The 17,888-nt window shown below is 46.9% G+C and overlaps 1 protein-coding gene and 2 long non-coding RNA genes across 5 annotated transcripts; 2 read left to right on the top strand and 1 right to left on the bottom strand.

The window, feature by feature from the left end:
- Nucleotides 1–8,770: 8,770 nt before the first annotated feature.
- On the top strand, nt 8,771–11,682 carry LOC123071620 (uncharacterized). 3 transcript variants are annotated; one of them, XR_006434466.1, is made up of 5 exons: nt 8,771–9,289; nt 9,393–9,471; nt 10,895–10,971; nt 11,069–11,126; nt 11,623–11,682. It is a non-coding gene; the product is annotated as an uncharacterized lncRNA (long non-coding RNA). The 3 variants fall into 3 exon arrangements; XR_006434465.1 differs by having other exon boundaries at nt 8,774–9,242; nt 9,397–9,471; XR_006434464.1 differs by having other exon boundaries at nt 8,774–9,242.
- Nucleotides 11,676–15,096, bottom strand: LOC123071619 (PHD finger protein At1g33420). Its single transcript, XM_044495203.1, has 5 exons — nt 14,424–15,096; nt 13,916–14,045; nt 13,453–13,668; nt 12,722–13,339; nt 11,676–12,638 (listed from the first exon to the last, which is right to left on the bottom strand). Exons 1-5 carry the CDS (start codon nt 14,761–14,763, stop codon nt 11,783–11,785), a joined length of 2,160 nt encoding a protein of 719 aa, XP_044351138.1. The 5' UTR covers nt 14,764–15,096; the 3' UTR covers nt 11,676–11,782.
- On the top strand, nt 13,704–14,382 carry LOC123071621 (uncharacterized). Its single transcript, XR_006434467.1, has 2 exons — nt 13,704–13,835; nt 13,929–14,382. It is a non-coding gene; the product is annotated as an uncharacterized lncRNA (long non-coding RNA).
- Nucleotides 15,097–17,888: the final 2,792 nt, after the last annotated feature.

The following is a 17,888-nucleotide window of genomic DNA, read 5'->3' as shown; positions in this document are numbered from 1 at the left end:
GTTAGTATAATCCACGGATAACAGAGACCAGAAAGAAAAAGAAATACAGTACGTAGCATTTGTGGAAGCAGAATAGGTGCTGGAAAGCAGGAAAGAGTGGTTGTTATTTTAAGGTGGGACAGACATACAACGTGCCTCTAAACTCTCTCCGCTGAACCAGTGGATGGCAATGAGAAGACCGGCACGCGGTGAAGAGTTGGGCTTTTTTGAGCGAGGGTAGACTTATTTTTTTTCAAAAAGGGGATCTCCCGGCCTCTGCATCACAGCGATGCATACGGCCATCTTATATTAAATCAAACAAAAAGGTTCCGACAAGGTCTTAAAGTCTCGAACTGAAAAAAAAAAGATAAAAGCTCACACAGAGTCAAACTGGGCTAGAAACATAAACTAGCCAAATAAAGGATGTCATAACCGGCTGGCTAAAGAGAGATAGGTAAACTAATTTCCTATCCTATTACATGACCGTCATCCAAACCGGTTGAAGATATTCCGAGCTACCATCTCCCAGCGGATAGATCCAGTAACCAAATGCTCCGTGACCTCCATCGGATAGAGTGAGTAGCGACCACGAACGGATCAATGTCGTGGCTCGGAAGATAACCTGCAAAAAATGAATACGTGGTGTTCTGTTAAAAACCAAATCATTTCTGCAAGTCCAGATAGTCCTTATTTAATAGAACAACGTTTAGTATTGGCAACGGGGCTAGTACACGGTTTTGGAGGATACTTGGCTCGGAGAGGAACCCTTGGCCATTCAATACCCGTCTTTATATCGCATTGTTCAACGACGAGAGGTTTCCTGGTTGACCCTTTGCGGGATTCAGCGCGAGGTTTTACTAGGGAGGAGGTTGCTGGAATTTTTGTCTATTTGGGCCTAGCCCAATAGCAGTTTCAGAAATTCCTAATAAATACGAGAGGCCAACGCAGCCCATTCGTGCAAGACAAGAGGTGGAACTAAAGTTTAGTCCCACATTGCTAGCTTAGAGGGAGTTGGACCTCTTTATAAGGGAGACTCCTTCCCACTTGTATGAGCATGAGAACAAGAGGGACATCCACGCGCTCTCCTCCTCCGCCGCCTGCCACGCCACGCCTCGCCTCGCCTCGCCTCGCCTCGCCTCGCCTCGTCGCGGGTTGCGGGAACGAACCGAGCCGATGTTTAAATTTTTGCCACGCACTACGGGTATACGAAAGGTCACACGGAAGCTGTGCAGCCCTTCGGATGCTGGTTGTTCGCTTCGTCTTCGTCTCTTCGTTTTACCTTCCGTCGATGCGCTCTCACCTCCTTTTCTTGCGCCTATAAAAGGGAGGTCGCTCCTCTCAGAGAGACGCACAAGAACTTCTCCTTCCTCTCGCCACCGGTTTCAATCTCTGCGCTGCTGCTGTCTTCCTCATCCCGGCTTGCGGCGTGCACCGCGAGTCAGGACAGTAGGCCTCCGAAACCGCACCTCTTTGAGTCCTGTACGGGAGAAGGGTGATAAGGTTTTTGGGGAGCGCTCTGGGCGACTACTGACTTCTTCGTCATGGACGCTCCGGACTCCGACGACTACTTCCCCGACGATGACTACTTCCTCGACGTCGACAACCTCCTCGACGACATGGAGGACACCGACCCCAAGTCCAGTGCCTCTGCTCCAGCTGCTGTCCAGTACGTGTTCTTGTTTTTCCTGTTAGAGGTCCTGCCATAGTTCTTTCTTCTAGTGTTTACCCTACACATGTTAGGATCTATCTCATATATGCATCTTGATCTACTGTCTGCTCGAGAGATGATCCTTTCTAGCTCATATATGCAGATGCTATTTACCTTCACTTTGTCAAATTGCATGACTTGTTTTATCACTGCTATACTAGTCATGTTTTATCTAGTATTTCTGTTAATAAAATCATTCGGTAAATTGCTCATATTTCCAACAATCCAAAAACCTTATTATAGGCAATTTACCTCGAATGGTTTTGTTGCTTCCATAAGACCTCCTATGTTTGAGGGTATCCACTATAAGAGGTGGCACGTGAGAGCAGTCTTATGGTTTCAAACCATGAGTTGCTATGACGCCATTCTTGGTAGACCTGAAGGAGAACTTGATGCTCAACAGGCACAAGCTTTTTAGAAAATGGATACTTTGTTTAAGGCTGCTCTCTTGAGTGTTCTTGGTGAGAACATAGTTGATGCTTATGCGTCAATTGATAATGGAAAAGATATGTGGGATGCACTCGAGGCCAAGTTTGGGGTCTCGGATGCTGGCACTGAGCTGTACATCATGGAGCAATTCTATGACTACAGGATGACTGAAGAGCGCTCCGTGGTTGAGCAAGCTCATGAGATACAGTCATTTGCTAGAGAACTTGAGCACTTCAATTGTATCCTACCGGACAAGTTTGTTGCCGGGGGTATCATCACTAAGCTTCCTCCTTCGTGGAGGAACTTTGCTACCTTACTGAAGCATAAGAGACAGGAGTTTTCCGTCCCGGATCTCATTGGTACTCTTGATGTGGAAGAAAAGGCGAGAGCAAAGGACACACGTGCTCGAGGTATTGAGGGAGGATCTAGTGCCAATCTGGTACAGAAGAAAAACTTCCAGTCCCACAAGTTCAAGAACAAGGGCAAGCTTGATGGTAAAGCAAAGTTTGATGGGAAGAACAAGGCTGTACAACACACGAACTTCAAGAAGAAGAGTGACAAGAAGAAAGGTGCTTGTCATGTGTGTGGAGATCCTGATCATTGGGCTCCTAGTTGTCCTAATCGCTATGACAAGCGTCATCCTGGGAAAGGCGGCAAGACCGCTAATGTTGTCATTGGAGACACTGACATGAAGGATGCTGGGTATGGTATATTTCCCACTATTCTTTCAGTATGTCATTCTCCTGATTGGTTGATTGACACGGGTGCTAATGTGCATGTATGCGGTGATATTTCCATGTTTTCGTCTTATCAGACCGCAGGGACTTCAACCGTGCTGATGGGCAACGGTTCAAGTGCTTCTGTTCGTGGTGTTGGCACGGTCGATCTGAAGTTTACTTCGGGGAAGATCGTGCGGCTGAAGAACGTGCATTATGTCCCCTCCGTCAATAAAAATCTTGTTAGCGGATCTCTTCTGTGTAGAGATGGCTACAAGCTTGTCTTTGAGTCAAATAAATTTGTAATATCCAAGTATGGAACCTTTGTTGGTAAAGGCTATGAGTCAGGAGGCCTGTTTCGTTTATCCTTATCAGACGTTTGCAATAAAGTTGTTAATCATATTTGCAACAATAGTGAATCAAATGTGTGGCATTCACGTCTTTGTCATGTTAACTTTGGTTGCATGTCGCGACTAGCGAAGTTGAACTTAATCCCTAGTTTCACCACTGTCAAGGGATCTAAGTGTCAAGTGTGTGTGCAAGCTAAGCAACCTCGTAAGTCTCACGTGACTGCGGAGACGAGAAATCTTGCACCACTAGAACTTATACATTCAGATCTATGTGAAATGAATGGTGTTTTGACAAAAGGTGGAAAGAAATATTTCATGACGTTAATTGACGACTCCACTAGATACTGCCATGTGTATCTTCTGAAATCTAAGGATGAGGCTTTGAACTTTTTCAAGATCTATAAAGCTGAAGTGGAAAACCAACTTGATCGAAAAATCAAGAGGCTTAGGTCCGACCGTGGTGGAGAGTATTTTTCCAATGAATTTGATGCTTTTTGTGCGGAACATGGTATAATCCATGAGAGGACGCCTCCCTACTCACCTCAGTCAAATGGGGTGGCCGAAAGAAAGAACCGTACTCTAACTGATTTGGTTAACGCCATGTTAGACACATCGGGTCTCTCCAAGGCATGGTGGGGGGAGGCGATATTGACAGCATGTCATGTCCTAAACCGAGTTCCCACAAAGAACAAAGAGATAACTCCATTCGAGGAATGGGAGAAGAAAAGGTTAAACTCTCTTATCTACGAACCTGGGGTTGTTTGGCGAAAGTCAATGTGCCAATTCCAAAGAAGCGGAAGCTGGGACCAAAAACTGTGGATTGTGTTTTCCTGGGATATGCTTTTCATAGCATTGGCTATAGATTCTTGGTTGTAAAATCTGAGGTACCTGACATGCATGTCGGTACGATCATGGAGTCGAATGATGCGACTTTCTTTGAAGATATCTTTCCCATGAAGGATATGGCTACCTCATCTAATCAGGAGATGCCTAGTTCATCGAATCAGGAACCAGTTACAATTACTGAACCTGCCATTTCGATGGAACACTTTGAAAGTCCTGTGGAGGAGAACAATGAAGTTCCTACTAGGAGCAAGAGACAGAGGACTGCAAAGTCCTTTGGTGATGATTTTCTTGTGTATCTCATAGATGACACTCCCAGTTCTATTTCAGAGGCCTATGCATCTGAAGATGCTGACTACTGGAAGGAAGCAGTTCGTAGCGAGATGGATTCCATCTTGGCGAATGAAACTTGGGAGATAACTGATCGTCCTTATGGGTGCAAACCTATAGGATGCAAATGGGTATTCAAGAAGAAGCTTAGGCCTGATGGTACTATTGAAAAGTACAAGGCTCGGCTCGTGGCTAAGGGTTATACCCAAAAGGAAGGTGAAGACTTCTTTGATACTTACTCACCTGTGGCTCGACTGACCACTATTCGAGTTCTACTTTCACTAGCTGCCTCACATGGTCTTCTCGTTCATCAAATGGATGTTAAGACTGCTTTCCTAAATGGAGAGTTGGATGAGGAAATTTATATGGAACAACCAGATGGGTTTGTAATAGATGGTCAGGAAGGGAAAGTGTGCAAGTTGCTGAAGTCTTTGTATGGACTCAAGCAAGCACCCAAACAGTGGCATGAGAAGTTCGAAAGAACTTTAACAGCTGCAGGCTTTGTTGTGAACGAAGCTGACAAATGTGTGTACTATCGCCATGGTGGGGGCGAGGGAGTTATGCTTTGCTTGTATGTTGATGACATACTGATTTTCGGAACAAATCTGAATGTTATTAAGGAGGTCAAGGATTTCCTATCTCGCTGTTTTGAGATGAAGGATTTAGGAGTGGCTGATGTCATTCTGAACATCAAGTTGTTGAGAGATGATGATGGTGGGATTACATTGCTTCAATCTCACTATGTGGAAAAGATCTTGAGTCGCTTTGGCTATAGTGACTGCAAGCCCTCTCCAACACCATATGATGCTAGCGTGCTGCTTCGAAAGAATCGAAGAATTGCTAGAGATCAATTGAAGTATTCTCAGATTATTGGCTCGCTTATGTACTTAGCCAGTGCTACAAGACCTGACATCTCTTTTGCTGTTAGCAAACTGAGTCGGTTTGTTTCAAAACCAGGAGATGTGCATTGGAAAGCTCTAGAGAGAGTTTTGCGTTATTTGAAAGGCATTGCGAGTTATGGAAATCACTATACTGGGCACCCAAAGGTGCTTGAAGGGTATAGTGACTCAAAGTAGATCTCAGATGCTGATGAGATAAAGGCCACGAGCGGATATGTATTCACTCATGGAGGTGGCGCTGTTTCTTGGAAGTCTTGCAAGCAGACCATCTTAACGAGGTCAACAATGGAAGCAGAACTCACATCACTAGATATAGCTACGGTCGAAGCAGATTGGCTTCGCCGGCTCTCGAATGACTTGCCGGTTGTTGAGAAACCTGTACTGAGTATCCTTATGAACTACGATAAAAACTGTGATCACGAAAGTGAACAGTTCAAAGGATAACATGAAGTCATCAAGACACGTTCAGAGAAGGTTAAAGTCTGTCAAAAAAATAAAAAACTCCAGAGTTATTGCATTGGATTATATCCAAACGTCTAAAAATCTGGCAGATCCTTTTACTAAGGGTCTATCACGTAATGTGATAGATAATGCATCGAGGGAGATGGGTATGAGACCCACAATATGAGTTGTTCACAGTGGTAACATATTCTTTGTGATCGGAGATCCCGTGAATTAGATGTGGAAGACAAGTTGTTGGTCAACTGGGAGGAGAGTATCCTTACTGTTAAAAATACCACTCCATGAAGATTCAATACTCTCCTAATCTGCATGGCAGGTTGATGTATATCTTAATGTGTTCTAAGTGGCTCTTTGAAGCAGAGATGTTGTCCTGCAGAACATCTTTTGAAGAACGCACCTATATGAGCCTGATTGTTAAACGTCGCAATCTATGAGAGTAGGGTTCTCTCTAGTAAACTCATGAAAGGTCTCGGAGTATGACGCATAAGCTCCACCCGCGGGAAAGATTCACGGTAGCCACATACCGGTCAAGGCTTTATGTGAAGCTAGATTCACAAAAAACTTGCAGTTCAAGGCTCAGTCCACTGTTCAAGTTGCTTACTAGTGTAGCATAGGGTTCTAGGTGAAAGTTCAACTTAACAGTCTCCACTGCAGTATCGGTATATAAAACAGTGTTTTGGAACCATAGGCAATTTTTGTGTGCCTCTGGGATCTGGTGGGGGATTGCTGGAATTTTTTGTCTATCTGGGCCTAGCCCAATAGCAGTTTCAGAAATTTCTAATAAATCCTAGAGGCCTACACAGCCCATTCGTGGAAGGTAAGAGGTGGACTAAAGTTTAGTCCCATATTGCTAGTTTAGAGGGAGTTGGACCTCTTTATAAAGGAGACTCCTTCCCCACTTGTATGAGCATGAGAACAAGAGGGACATCCACGCGCGTTCCTCCTACGTCGCCCGCCTCGCCACGCCACACCTCGTCACGACGCGCCGCGTCGCGCCGCGGGTTGCAGGAATGAGCCGAGCCGATGTCTAAATTTTTGCGACGCACTACGGGTATATGAAAGGCCACACAGAAGTTGAAAAGTTTTTGCGATAGTGGAGTTTGAATACGAACGGTGCAGCCCTTCGGCTACTGGCTGTTCGCTTCGTCTTCGTCTCTTCGTTTCACCTTCCGTCGCTGCCCTCTCGCCTCCTTTTCTTGCCCCTATAAAAGGGAGGTCGCTCCTCTCAGAGAGACACACAAGAACTTCTCCTTCCTCTCGCCACTGGTTCTAATCTCTGCGCTGCTGCTGTCTTCCTCATCCTGGCTTGCGGCGTGCACCGCGAGTCAGGACAGTAGGCCTCCGAAACCGCACCTCTTTGAGTCCTGTACGGGAGAAGGGTGATAAGGTTTTTGGGGAGCGCTCTGCGCGACTACTGACTTCTTCGTCACGGACGTCCCGGACTCCGACGACTACTTCCCCGACGTCGACAACCTCCTCGACGACATGGAGGACACCGACCCCAAGTCCAGTGCCTCTGCTCCAGCTGCTGTCCAGTACGTGTTCTTGTTTTTCCTGTTAGAGGTCCTCCCACAGTTCTTTCTTGTAGTGTTTATCCTACACATGTTAGGATCTATCTTATATATGCATCTTGATCTACTGTCTGCTCGAGAGATGATTCTTTCTAGCATATATGCAGATGTTATTTACCTTCACTTTGTCAAATCGTATGACTTGTTTTATCACTGCTATACTAGTCATGTTTTATCTAGTATTTCTGTTAATAAAATCATTCGGTAAATTGCTCATATTTCCAACAGAGGTTGTTGCTTTCGACGGGATCCCTGACCCGGTCTCGATGGGGAGACGGATGAGTGCTCGCATCCTGGATCTTCCCAAGGTTGATGACATTCAACAGAGGTGCGCTATGAGGACGGCCAAACTTCGTGATGCTGAGATTTCCTGAGGTTGAGGGTAGACAGATGCAAGGGCGAAAGAATATTTCCCCAACTGCGGTAGCACGATGGGCAGGCTCGCGGGTTGGTCCCTGAAAGATGCGGTTTCCCTTGGCCGGTGCAAACAAGATATGGCAGCTCCTCGATCGTCTTGAAGCGCAGAACCGCCCAAGATTGCATGCAACGATGCTGCCAAGATGGAGCGTTCCGCCCGCCTCCAAGGAGAAAAGGTCACAGTACGTGTCATCAGTGCTATCTACTCCATCTCCTCTCACGTGTGGCGCCTCTCGGTGCACAAGAGTGCCGGCCCACGAAACGCCACGGGATGAAGATGAGAACATCCAGCGACATGGACACGTATCTAGCGAGTTCCATGCTAGGTTAGATGCTGCTACCCTGCTGACAATGCCGTCAGGTGGCTCACTTTGACCGGCTCTGTAAAAACAACGAAAACAGAGCACGCCCGATACGATACGCCCCTGCTACCACCCAGCGCTGACACTTTCCTCCTTTCCACGACCGCGTGGGGTGGGGACTGGACCGCACGCTGACCAGTCAGTGCCCCGTCCCTTAACCGAATAGGGTAAGCAACAGGAGGCCCGCACGAGGCGTCTCACCGAGCCTGACTCAGCCCAGCCGCGGCTGACACGAGCGACAAGACATGGCCCTAACCGTAATAGTGAGTGCCTGACGCCACGCCATGGCCATGGAGAGCTGGGCAGCGCCGCCTACGGCTGGACAGGTCGCCAAGACCCGTCACGTGATCACAAGATAAATTTGAAATTCGGTGACAAACTTTTCTCCCGGTGGAAAACGAATTGATCCTCGTAGTATATAAACATTTTTTTAGGCTTTCTAGTATATTAGTTTAACAGTACTCCTATTACCGAATCCTTGACCAATTCCTCACCTTGCGTGTGGCATTGGCGCAGATACGATGCGGCCTTCCGACCCCATCATCATGCACATTAATTACGTATCCGCAGAGAAACCACGCTGTATCAGCTTTTCCTCACAGCGCCTCGTGATATTAGTGCTCTCGCATTTTCTTTTTCTTTTTTTACCCAAATATCTGCTGTCGAAGGGTGAGGCGAGATCTCCACGGTTTCCTCTCCACCGTCCCGTCCTCCCCCGTACCCGTTTCCTCCCGCAGTCTTCTTCTTCCTCTCCCGAGTCCTGACCTACCCTACCCCCGCCCCGCCCTGCCCCTGCCCTTCCCAAGCAAGCTCCAATCCCGGCCGATGCGCCTCCAGCCTCCCCGCCCCGCTCCACGACCCCCGCGCCGCGCCCTCGAGCTAGCTCCCCGCAGCTTGCCAGCGCCCTCCGCCTCTCGCCACGCGCGTCGCGGCCATCGGCCTCATCGCGCGGGTCGCTTGCTGCCTCGACCCCACCCCGCTCGCAGCCTCGGCCGGGCGACCATCGGTGAGCTTCATGTAATCCGGCGATTGGATGAGCTCAGCCGGCCTCAACGAATTTCGGCTGCGCTGGTGCACGCGCGCTGCGCGCCGTCTTGATCCGCCCCTGCTTCGAGCTCGGAGTTCGTATTTCGGCCGGGCGGATTTTAGGGTTCCATGCTCGCGTTCCGAATTGGGGTATGTGCTGATTATCCCCTCGATGTTTTAGCCGGCTTCGGAATCTGGTAGTTAATTAACAATTAGTGATTGTGATTCTGGTTCCGCGTGGCTCGGATCATTTTAGGGCTTAATAATAGTCTTTTGCGTTTTCGTGTCTTATGTGTTAAGGCAGGTGCTGGAAAGGCGATGCGCACCCTCGTGTTCTTGCTACCCGTTAGGTGCATTGGTGGCCGGCTGCTCTTTTCAGGTATTCTATTCAGGTTCTGGTGCACGATTGGCTTGCTTCCAGTGTTTCGAATATCTGGTTCGCCACTTGGTTGATTCTGTTTCATTCAAGGGTGTAAATATTCAATACTAGCATTTTATCAAGTAGGAGAAATTAAGAAGATAAGAGTTGTGTCTTTGAAGGCTTGAAAATGTGTTAGCGTTTGATAGTTTATAGGTTCTTAGTTGGTGATCATCCTTTCTGTGTGCTTGCAGTTTTGAACTCTGTGGAGGGAATTGTTAGCTTCAGTTTCTTGGGAAGTGGTACGATGGACACCAGATGTGTCATTTGTGGCACTTATGAAATGTTAGGTCTGGTCTTACTTCTCAGTTGCTGCTGGTCATAAGAGTATTGCTGTGGCTAAACGCCGAACAGAGTTCATTTTCAGTGTCATCATGCCGGTTGAGAACCCTTTGAATGTTTGATGAACATAGATGCTAGCTGTGATCAGCTTAGTTTTTTGATCTTTGATAGGATGCGCGTAGATAAGTGCTATAATATCAATCAACAAGATAACTCTGATTAATCAGTTTTTTCTAGCTCATACCAGAGAATCCAAGATCTTTACTCTGTTCAGGATCTCAGAAGCTGCATGCAGTAAATAAGAGCCTGCTTGCTTTGGAGCCACATTTTGGCTTGCCAATTTTTGGCAAAGCTCAGACTGGCCAACATTTGGCAACTTTGCTAGTGTTTGATTCGAAGAATTGCCAGAAATTGGAGCCCAAGCATTCAACTGCCAATTTTTTAGGGTTGCCAAAATTTGGCTCAAACCAAGTAGGCTCTAAATATTTATATATGAAGTCTCATGTCTACAACATCCTTCTACTTTTCATGATCATATATGGAAAGCATAATTTACTTAGCTATCTGTTATGTATAGTTTGTTCCTTTTGACATTTGCTAAAATTCTGGTGAGCACACACAGTGTAACCATCAATATTTCGAAGAACACATAAAGTGACGATTTTATGGTTGGATATTATGTAGTTCTTTCTGCCTTCAGATCTAAGCAATTGATTACACTTATAAATAGATAATTATATTCAGTAGAAGCTTCTAGTACTCTTTTTCTTCAACACTAAAATATTGCATTTGTTATGACGATTTATGAACATACAAGTGTAATCTCCAGAATAGCCATGTTTGTTAAAGGTGATGGCATAATCACCGATATGCCCACTCTACAAACAGCCTTCAAGACATTGCCCAGCACTGCACTATCACCTCACGTTTGTGCTAAGGCTGTTGTTGTGCCTTATGACTCTGATTTATAGAAGTATAAAATGTGTACACCGTCCAACTTGGAGTAGCTTTAACATCCTTGACGATGTTTGATTTGTAACTACTGTCATCTGCTATTAGTCCTCATAAATGCAGTTACTTAATCACACTATTTTCTGTGCAGATTTCATGTTCGTCGCACACCTGTCTTGTTAATCAATGACCCGAGGAAGCTCTTTTTGCAGCGTAAATAAGGTATAGGTATGTGCCCTCTGTTCTATCTCCACACTTACCATTCGCTAATTGCTCAGTACCTCTGCTTTCATGCTTAAAGTTCTAGTGAATTTTTATTTTACAGATTTATCATTTCAAACGTCGTCAAGACAAGCTTTAACTTGTTATCCAACAAACTTGTGGTAAGTAAGTTCTTTCACGTTTAATCTGTTTGGGGTTTGTGCAGTTTTCATTCCAAATAGAACAAAACTAGGACAAACTGAACAGTCTCATCATGGCATCGTTTCTTTGTTTAAGCAGTAAGATGATAAATGATAATGGATAGGTACTGCTATGACTTTTTGGTATTTTGTAATGGAAGTTCACAGCTTATCATGAAACAATATATCATTTTGTGTTACTATATATCATTTTTATGTTTCAGATGTGCCTAGCTTATGAACATAATATCATATATTTTCACACAGTTAAACACATAACCAGTAGTTACATTTATTTGTCTTCAAGACATCAATCTTGATAGTTTCACTTAGATTTGTAGTTTTGCTCGATTATGCTTCACTGAATTTAATCTGTCTTGTGAAGTAGAAATATATCCGATATGTTTAAAATGTGTAATTACTGAACCGTCATGGTTTATTCGTGTCATCTCACTATTTTTTTCTCGTTCTAATGCAGAACACCAGATGATTTAACAGAAACAGAGGATTACTTCGAGGGAATAGAAGAAATACTGGTCAAAAGACAAAGATTCCATTAACCACAGGTCCAGAGAGGCCTCAGGCGCTGCTCTCCACTCTCAGCTCTCAGTATTTACATTTCACTACATTATGTACAGTCACCCAACAGTTGCTAGGCGCCCAATTTTGCCCGCACCACCAACAGACGATCCTATCTCATCCTTGCACCTCCCGGCAGAAGCCATCTCCATTCTGCCGCCACCACTGCCACCCCCACCACCACGACCCCCCTTTCCTTTGCGTGGACTGGCACACTTCCTGCAGATGAATTTTTCAGGGACTTCTTCAAAATCACTGATTCCTGAGCATCTTGTGTGCTGCCACACTCCACACGCATCACACGCCATCATCCTCTCACCGTCATCGTCCTTGGCACCACAGGTGCAGTCCACCGTCCAGTTCTCCAAGCCCCTCTCCATCCTGAACTGCACAATTCTCCTGTGATCCCCAGTGCACCGTCCTCTCACCCTAACAAGCTGGCTTGGGCCAAGCACGTGCTTCACAGGGGTTGTGTCACTTAAGTTTGGGAATTCAGGGAGCTGTTCAGCCTGGAAGCTATGGAACATGAGGTACGTTTCTTGAAAGACCCTTGCGGCCAGCATTTTCAGTTCACCCAGGGTAGCGGTTGCTGGTAAAAGTACAAGTTCCACCGGAGGTGCAGTGTAGTCCTTTGGGTGATCAAGCAGTTCAATGGAGCACCTCACAGCAAGCAGGATTGGGTTCGGGGGAGATTCTGGAGCACTCTCATCGTAGTGTTTGATGAACTGCTTGCAGTCAAGTATCCTTGCAGCTGCATTGTGTGCTGATGCACCCACCACCTCTGGTTGCGAAGACAGCATTATTTCTGGGTTCAGCAGAGCATCATAGAGGAAGCGAAGATCATGTGCAAGATGCTCTACAGAGGGTCCAAACACAGTTGCATCAACTGGGGACTGATTGGAATATGTTTCCAGCCTGTTTTGGCATGAAATAAGGGTCAAAGACAAGGCCTGATGAAGTTCTGCAAATTGGAGCAACATACTGGAGACAAAGTTTACCTGTATTCAATTGCGCTTGTCTCAGTATTGCAGCGGACAGCAATGAAATGGCCATCGTCCATCAGTTTCCCCCGCAGACCTCGAAGAGAGTAATCAAGCAGTTCCTGTGAATCAACAGCCTTCGATGCAGCTCCCCTCAGTGCACGCCAGGACACCCAGCGCCCAGCTTGGACAGCCCGGAGGACCTTGAGCATTGCAGCTTCAGCTCGGTTGATGTCTTCATTTGTCCACATGCAGAGCACGTTCGATTCAACTTCTCTATGCTCATCCATGGCTGGTTTTGACATCTCAGCGTCCTTACGAGCTTGGTGAAGCAGGTGCATTATGAACCGGAAGAGGTCCCTCACAGTCACAAGCTGTCGATCAGAAAGGGACCAATACAGAGCAATTGTGTTCTGCAAAGGGGTTCTGATGGGGCTGCGATGTGAGGAGTATAACGCCAGGTGTATACCGGAGAGCACATTAACTGCCTCCTGGTAGGTATCCGAGGTATGAGCAAAACTACCAGCGCCAAACTTGTATCCCCATTCACCATACCAGGGATGCCCAGTTGTGATGGCATGCAGAAGCCTGTAGTCCATTCCCTGCTTCTTGGATATGTCCATGACAGTGACCTTCCTGGAAGGGGCCAAATGGAATTCTCAGTGCTATTGCTGGAATGGATGGTGTTTGAATAATGGTCATGTCATGTCACCCTAAGTGCACCATCAACAGCAGTAAAAGCCGTTTACCTGACATGCAGCACCTTGCACAGGCGATCCCAGAAGCTCATTATGTCACGGCCAGTAAGGTGCCTCGACCCGCCCTCACGGCCATTTACCCTGAGAAGATGCCCATAGCCGTTCGCATGCACAACGGCGTGCAGCAAGTGAGAGGAATCATCAAGATGCAGGTAGCCGCACTCTTCCAGCTCCTCGCCTTCCATGTCAAAGTTGCACAGGAGGCACCTGGAGAAGAAATTGCATCCAAGGTAAGGATACATCTTTGCACAGAGAAGAATCTTTGAACAGACTGTAAAATAAAATCGCACATACAGCACATGGGCTGAACCAATTCAAGAACTTCGCACGACTGGAAAACCATTTGGGCATGCAGTTCAATCGTTCGGTGATATGTAATTTTTTCTTCAGATATACATGCAGAATTGTATGTTCGTTTTGTCCAAGAACTGATATGCATGTTTGTTCTTCCAACCTTGATTCTGCAGCTGCCATGGGAGTCCCGCAGCGCAGGCAGCAGGTGCGACGACGGCCAGCCATCTGGATGCTGTCGTTCTCGATGATGAAATGGTAGCGCTTGCCGCACACCGGGTGCCCACTCCATCCTGCAACAGCGCACAGATGCATTAGAAAATGAGATTCCATCACCGCTACTGTATGATTGTGACAATCAGGAGAACGAAAATAATCATGCACATTGTTCGCTCAAAAGCAACACCCCAACAATAAAATTTGATAACAGTTGGCCTAAAAAAATACAGGAAAACATGCGATGCCATACAGGCGGCATTTACCTGTCACTCGAAAAAAATCAAACACTCGCAAAATAATTAAAAAATTAAATCAATATAAATAATAAAAAGACAAACAGGACATTATTCAACAAAAAGTTTTCCAACAGAAAAAAACACAATTTTATACGAGGAAAACAATGTTCTGAGACAAAAAAATAAAAGAAAAGGGGGAAAAGGAAAGCAACTCACCTACGACTCTGCACTGATCGCAATACACAGATCGCGATCTGAGCACATCCTCCTCGACGACGTTGAGCTCCACACCGCAGCCACCGGCGTCCTCCTCCGCCCCTTCCTCGCCGACCCGCAGCGACACCCTCCACGTCAGCAGGTGCGGCGGGGCGGCCGCGGCCGCCGGCGAGAAGATGGAGGGCAGCGGCAGCAGCCGCGCGTGCCTCGCGAGGAAGCCCCTCACCGCCTCCCGGAACGTCCCGACCGCCCCGCCGTCCGTGGCCGCCGGGAACCCCGCGAAGTCCCTGGCCTCCGCGCGCGTCCTCGCCTTCTTCAGCGGCCGGCCGTTCACCACCATCTCCGCTCCACCCTCCGTCGGATCTCCTCAGATCTGGCCGCTCCGCCCCCGTCTCGCTCCTTCCTTCCTCGTCGTCGTCGAACCGGATCGGAACCGTGGTTAGGGTTTGCGGCGGCGGCCGCTCCGAGATAAAGAGGGGGGAGGTGATGGGGTCGATTCCTTCGAGGTGAAGCACGACCCCGTAAGCCCGGTCCTTGTACACCGGCGCGGTGCAATGAATGGCCTGGCCCACGCGCAAGGGGGAGGCCTATGGTGGGACGGGTGTATGTGCCTGCCTGCGGGATCTGATGGGACGGGCGCGTCAGGTCGTGGCAGAGCGCTAACCAGGGTTGGGTGGGTGGGTGGGTGGTTGGGTTGGGTCTGGTTGGGTCCGGGGGCTTTCCGAAAAGATAGCGGCAGAAATGGGAGGGAATAAAGACTCGGGGCACGATGGTCATTTCCTGCCCCCCGTTTCCGGAGAGGACGATTACGAGAGGAGGACCTGGCCCCACGTACGTGGAATGACCTGAATGCCCCTCTTGGTCTTGGGGTTCGCACTTTTTTGGATCTGTTGGTTGTTGGCGCTTCTGCGTGCTGGCCTACCACGTGGCGATGGCGTCAGCCAAGGACGTCGAAGAGAGGGGCCTCCAAGAGATCAAAATAGTGGTAAGGATTTGGTTGCAGCAAACCATGGACTTCATTCTATATTTGAACAAAAGAAGTGACCATTTTCTTGAGAGAATAATCGTGTTTAGAATAAATATTGTAATCAGGGGGTAAAGTGAACATTTTCTTGAGAGAATGATCATGTGGTGACTAGTTTCTAGAGAATATAGTAACCAATAAATACTCAATAATCTACTGTAATGCTAACTGGCGAACGTTCGCGCGGAAGAAACTCTCGGCGAACACCCTCGCAACCATTTGATCGTTCGAGATCAAATGATGACATTTTCTTAAAAGGAACAATGTCTTCTCTATGAAAAATTAATCTGAAGAAAATGGCAACCCCCCCCCCCCCCCCCTAAAACTCGATTGCACACGATGATTAAGACTATCTCCAAATGTGAATGTGGGTTGAAGAGGAAAAAGTGGATTACTTGACATAGTGAGGGTCCTCTTGAATTGAAGAAATTTCATAAGAATATTGGAGGATTTAAATCCATATACATTTTTTGGAAGGAAATACTTTGTACCGTAGGATTTTGGTCAGCATTTTTTTGTTAGAATACCAATCTCTTTTGGAATCCATTCTTATGCCCTTTTTTTGTTTGAACATAAATAACTTTGTTCCTCAGATGATAACCATGTCATTTACAATATGTGGAAAAAAGTCACGAGCATTGAAGTCCCAAAATTTAGATAAATTAAGTCTAAAACAGTGCTTTGCTAAACAATCAACAAGATTAATCCATTCTTACGGCGTTTATTCCATAGATATCTCAACATGACCTTAAACCTCTTTTTATTTTATTTACTTTGAAAAATCCAATGCACTTGCATTCTATCTTTCTACTCTCTCTAACCAATCATCTATATTTGTGTGTTTCTCATGTGCGGCATCCAAAGACGACTCTCTACAAATGCCTATGTCTTGAAAGTAAAAAAAGTCCATTTTACTCCGCCGAAGAGAATGGGTTGTTCGCATAACCCCCTGAATTATTATTTTTGGTTCACTTAACCCCCTGATCTTTCCCAAACCGTTAAAAGTCATCTCTAGCTGGTTTATTAGGCTCGGTCGCTGGCATGGAACGGTCAAGGCGGTATTTGACCAACGAGGCCCTTTCGTCGGTGCATTCCCTCTCTCCTCATGTATGTTGAGAGCACGTCGACGCTCAGCTTATGCCGCTGGTGCTATAGTCCTTCGCCTGCGCGACCAACACCTCCCCCTTGCCTTAAAGCCTTGTCCTAGAGCTTTCCCTCGCTCCACTCTACGTTCCTGCCAAAGGACTTTTTCTGAGTGACCGTGAATCGCCGGCACCTATGTCTTCTTCCCCGTCTCCAGTATCGAATGCCGCTGCCTCGATCTCTTCCTCCGGCGAACCCTTCTTCTCATCTGCTTATGAGCTGACAGACTCGTCCATTTGGAGTTGCACGTCCCCGAGGACCTCTCCCCACATGGCCAACTTTTGGTCCCCGCTGCGGTTATGGGCGGCGCACGACGTGAGTAGGCTACAAAGATGAGGAAGGGAACGGAGAGGCTCCGGAGGAGCAAGGGCTCACCCAGGGGGTGTTGGTCCACCAAGGGAGACCGAGGGTGCCCTACAATGACGCTATGGACGTCGAGGCCGCAGTCAGAGCGCAACCTTGTGAGGAAGGGGCTCAGGGTCGTGGAGCTTACCGGGAAGCTATCTAGAAGGTGCGAGAGGTGGTCCCGTGTCAAGGAAGGGGTCATGGAGGCCGGTGGCGCGCTAGTGATGGCAAATTTTGGCGCGACGACTGGCAGTAGTGGCGAGGAAGATGACAATGCGAGGCTAGATTGGGGTTGGCTTGGCACAATGAATTGGGCGGAGCTGAGAGTTCAAGAGGGCAACGAGGTAGATATTCCGCACATCTTGTCGTGGCTTTATGCTTCCTCCGGACGCGTGCACGACAATAGTGGCCCTCGACCAAGGCTCATGCACTCTCGGATGGTTGTGGATGTGGGACAGGGAGGAGAGGAGGGCCCCACTAGTCAACAAACCGCTTTGAGCCGTCCACATCAACAAAACCACCCGTGCAAACCCACCAATGACGATTTCTGAACGATTTGGGATAGACCGGAGGGTTAAGTGAACCAAATAAAAGTTTAGGGGGTTATGCGAACAACCCATTTTCTTGAGGGGGTAAAATGGACTTTTTTCATTTTGAAACCATGTAGGAATACGTAGCACTGGCATCTCGATCATGTGTATTTTTGATTTCCGTGTTTTCGATTTCCTACAACCCAAAGAGGCTATAATATTTTTTACGTGGTGTAAACTCTATTGCATCAAGAAAATAGGAGAATTGAAAAATCATTTCTTCTGCTAATGACTACCCCTCGTGCGCATCGAATTTTCTTCATGCGTGAAATAATAGATTATACGGAACTGAACCAATATCTTTGCAATGTTTTTTTTAGAATGATGTGTAATTTAAAGTCAACGTTAATTGCAAGTATAATA

Source organism: Triticum aestivum, chromosome 3B, assembly GCF_018294505.1.
Source record: "Triticum aestivum cultivar Chinese Spring chromosome 3B, IWGSC CS RefSeq v2.1, whole genome shotgun sequence".
NCBI lineage: Eukaryota > Viridiplantae > Streptophyta > Magnoliopsida > Poales > Poaceae > Triticum > Triticum aestivum.
The sequence above is the reverse complement of the archived record's forward strand: the minus strand, read 5'-3'. Positions and strand labels throughout refer to the sequence as shown.

Coding starts and splice junctions, on each gene's coding strand:
- LOC123071619 (XM_044495203.1), bottom strand. CDS start 14,763: ATGGTGGTGAACGGCCGGCCGCTGAAGAAGGCGAGGACGCGCGCGGAG. Junction 13,669..13,915: donor ATGGCAGCTGCAGAATCAAG/GTTGGAAGAACA, acceptor TTTCTTCTCCAG/GTGCCTCCTGTGCAACTTTG. Junction 13,340..13,452: donor TGCAAGGTGCTGCATGTCAG/GTAAACGGCTTT, acceptor GGCCCCTTCCAG/GAAGGTCACTGTCATGGACA.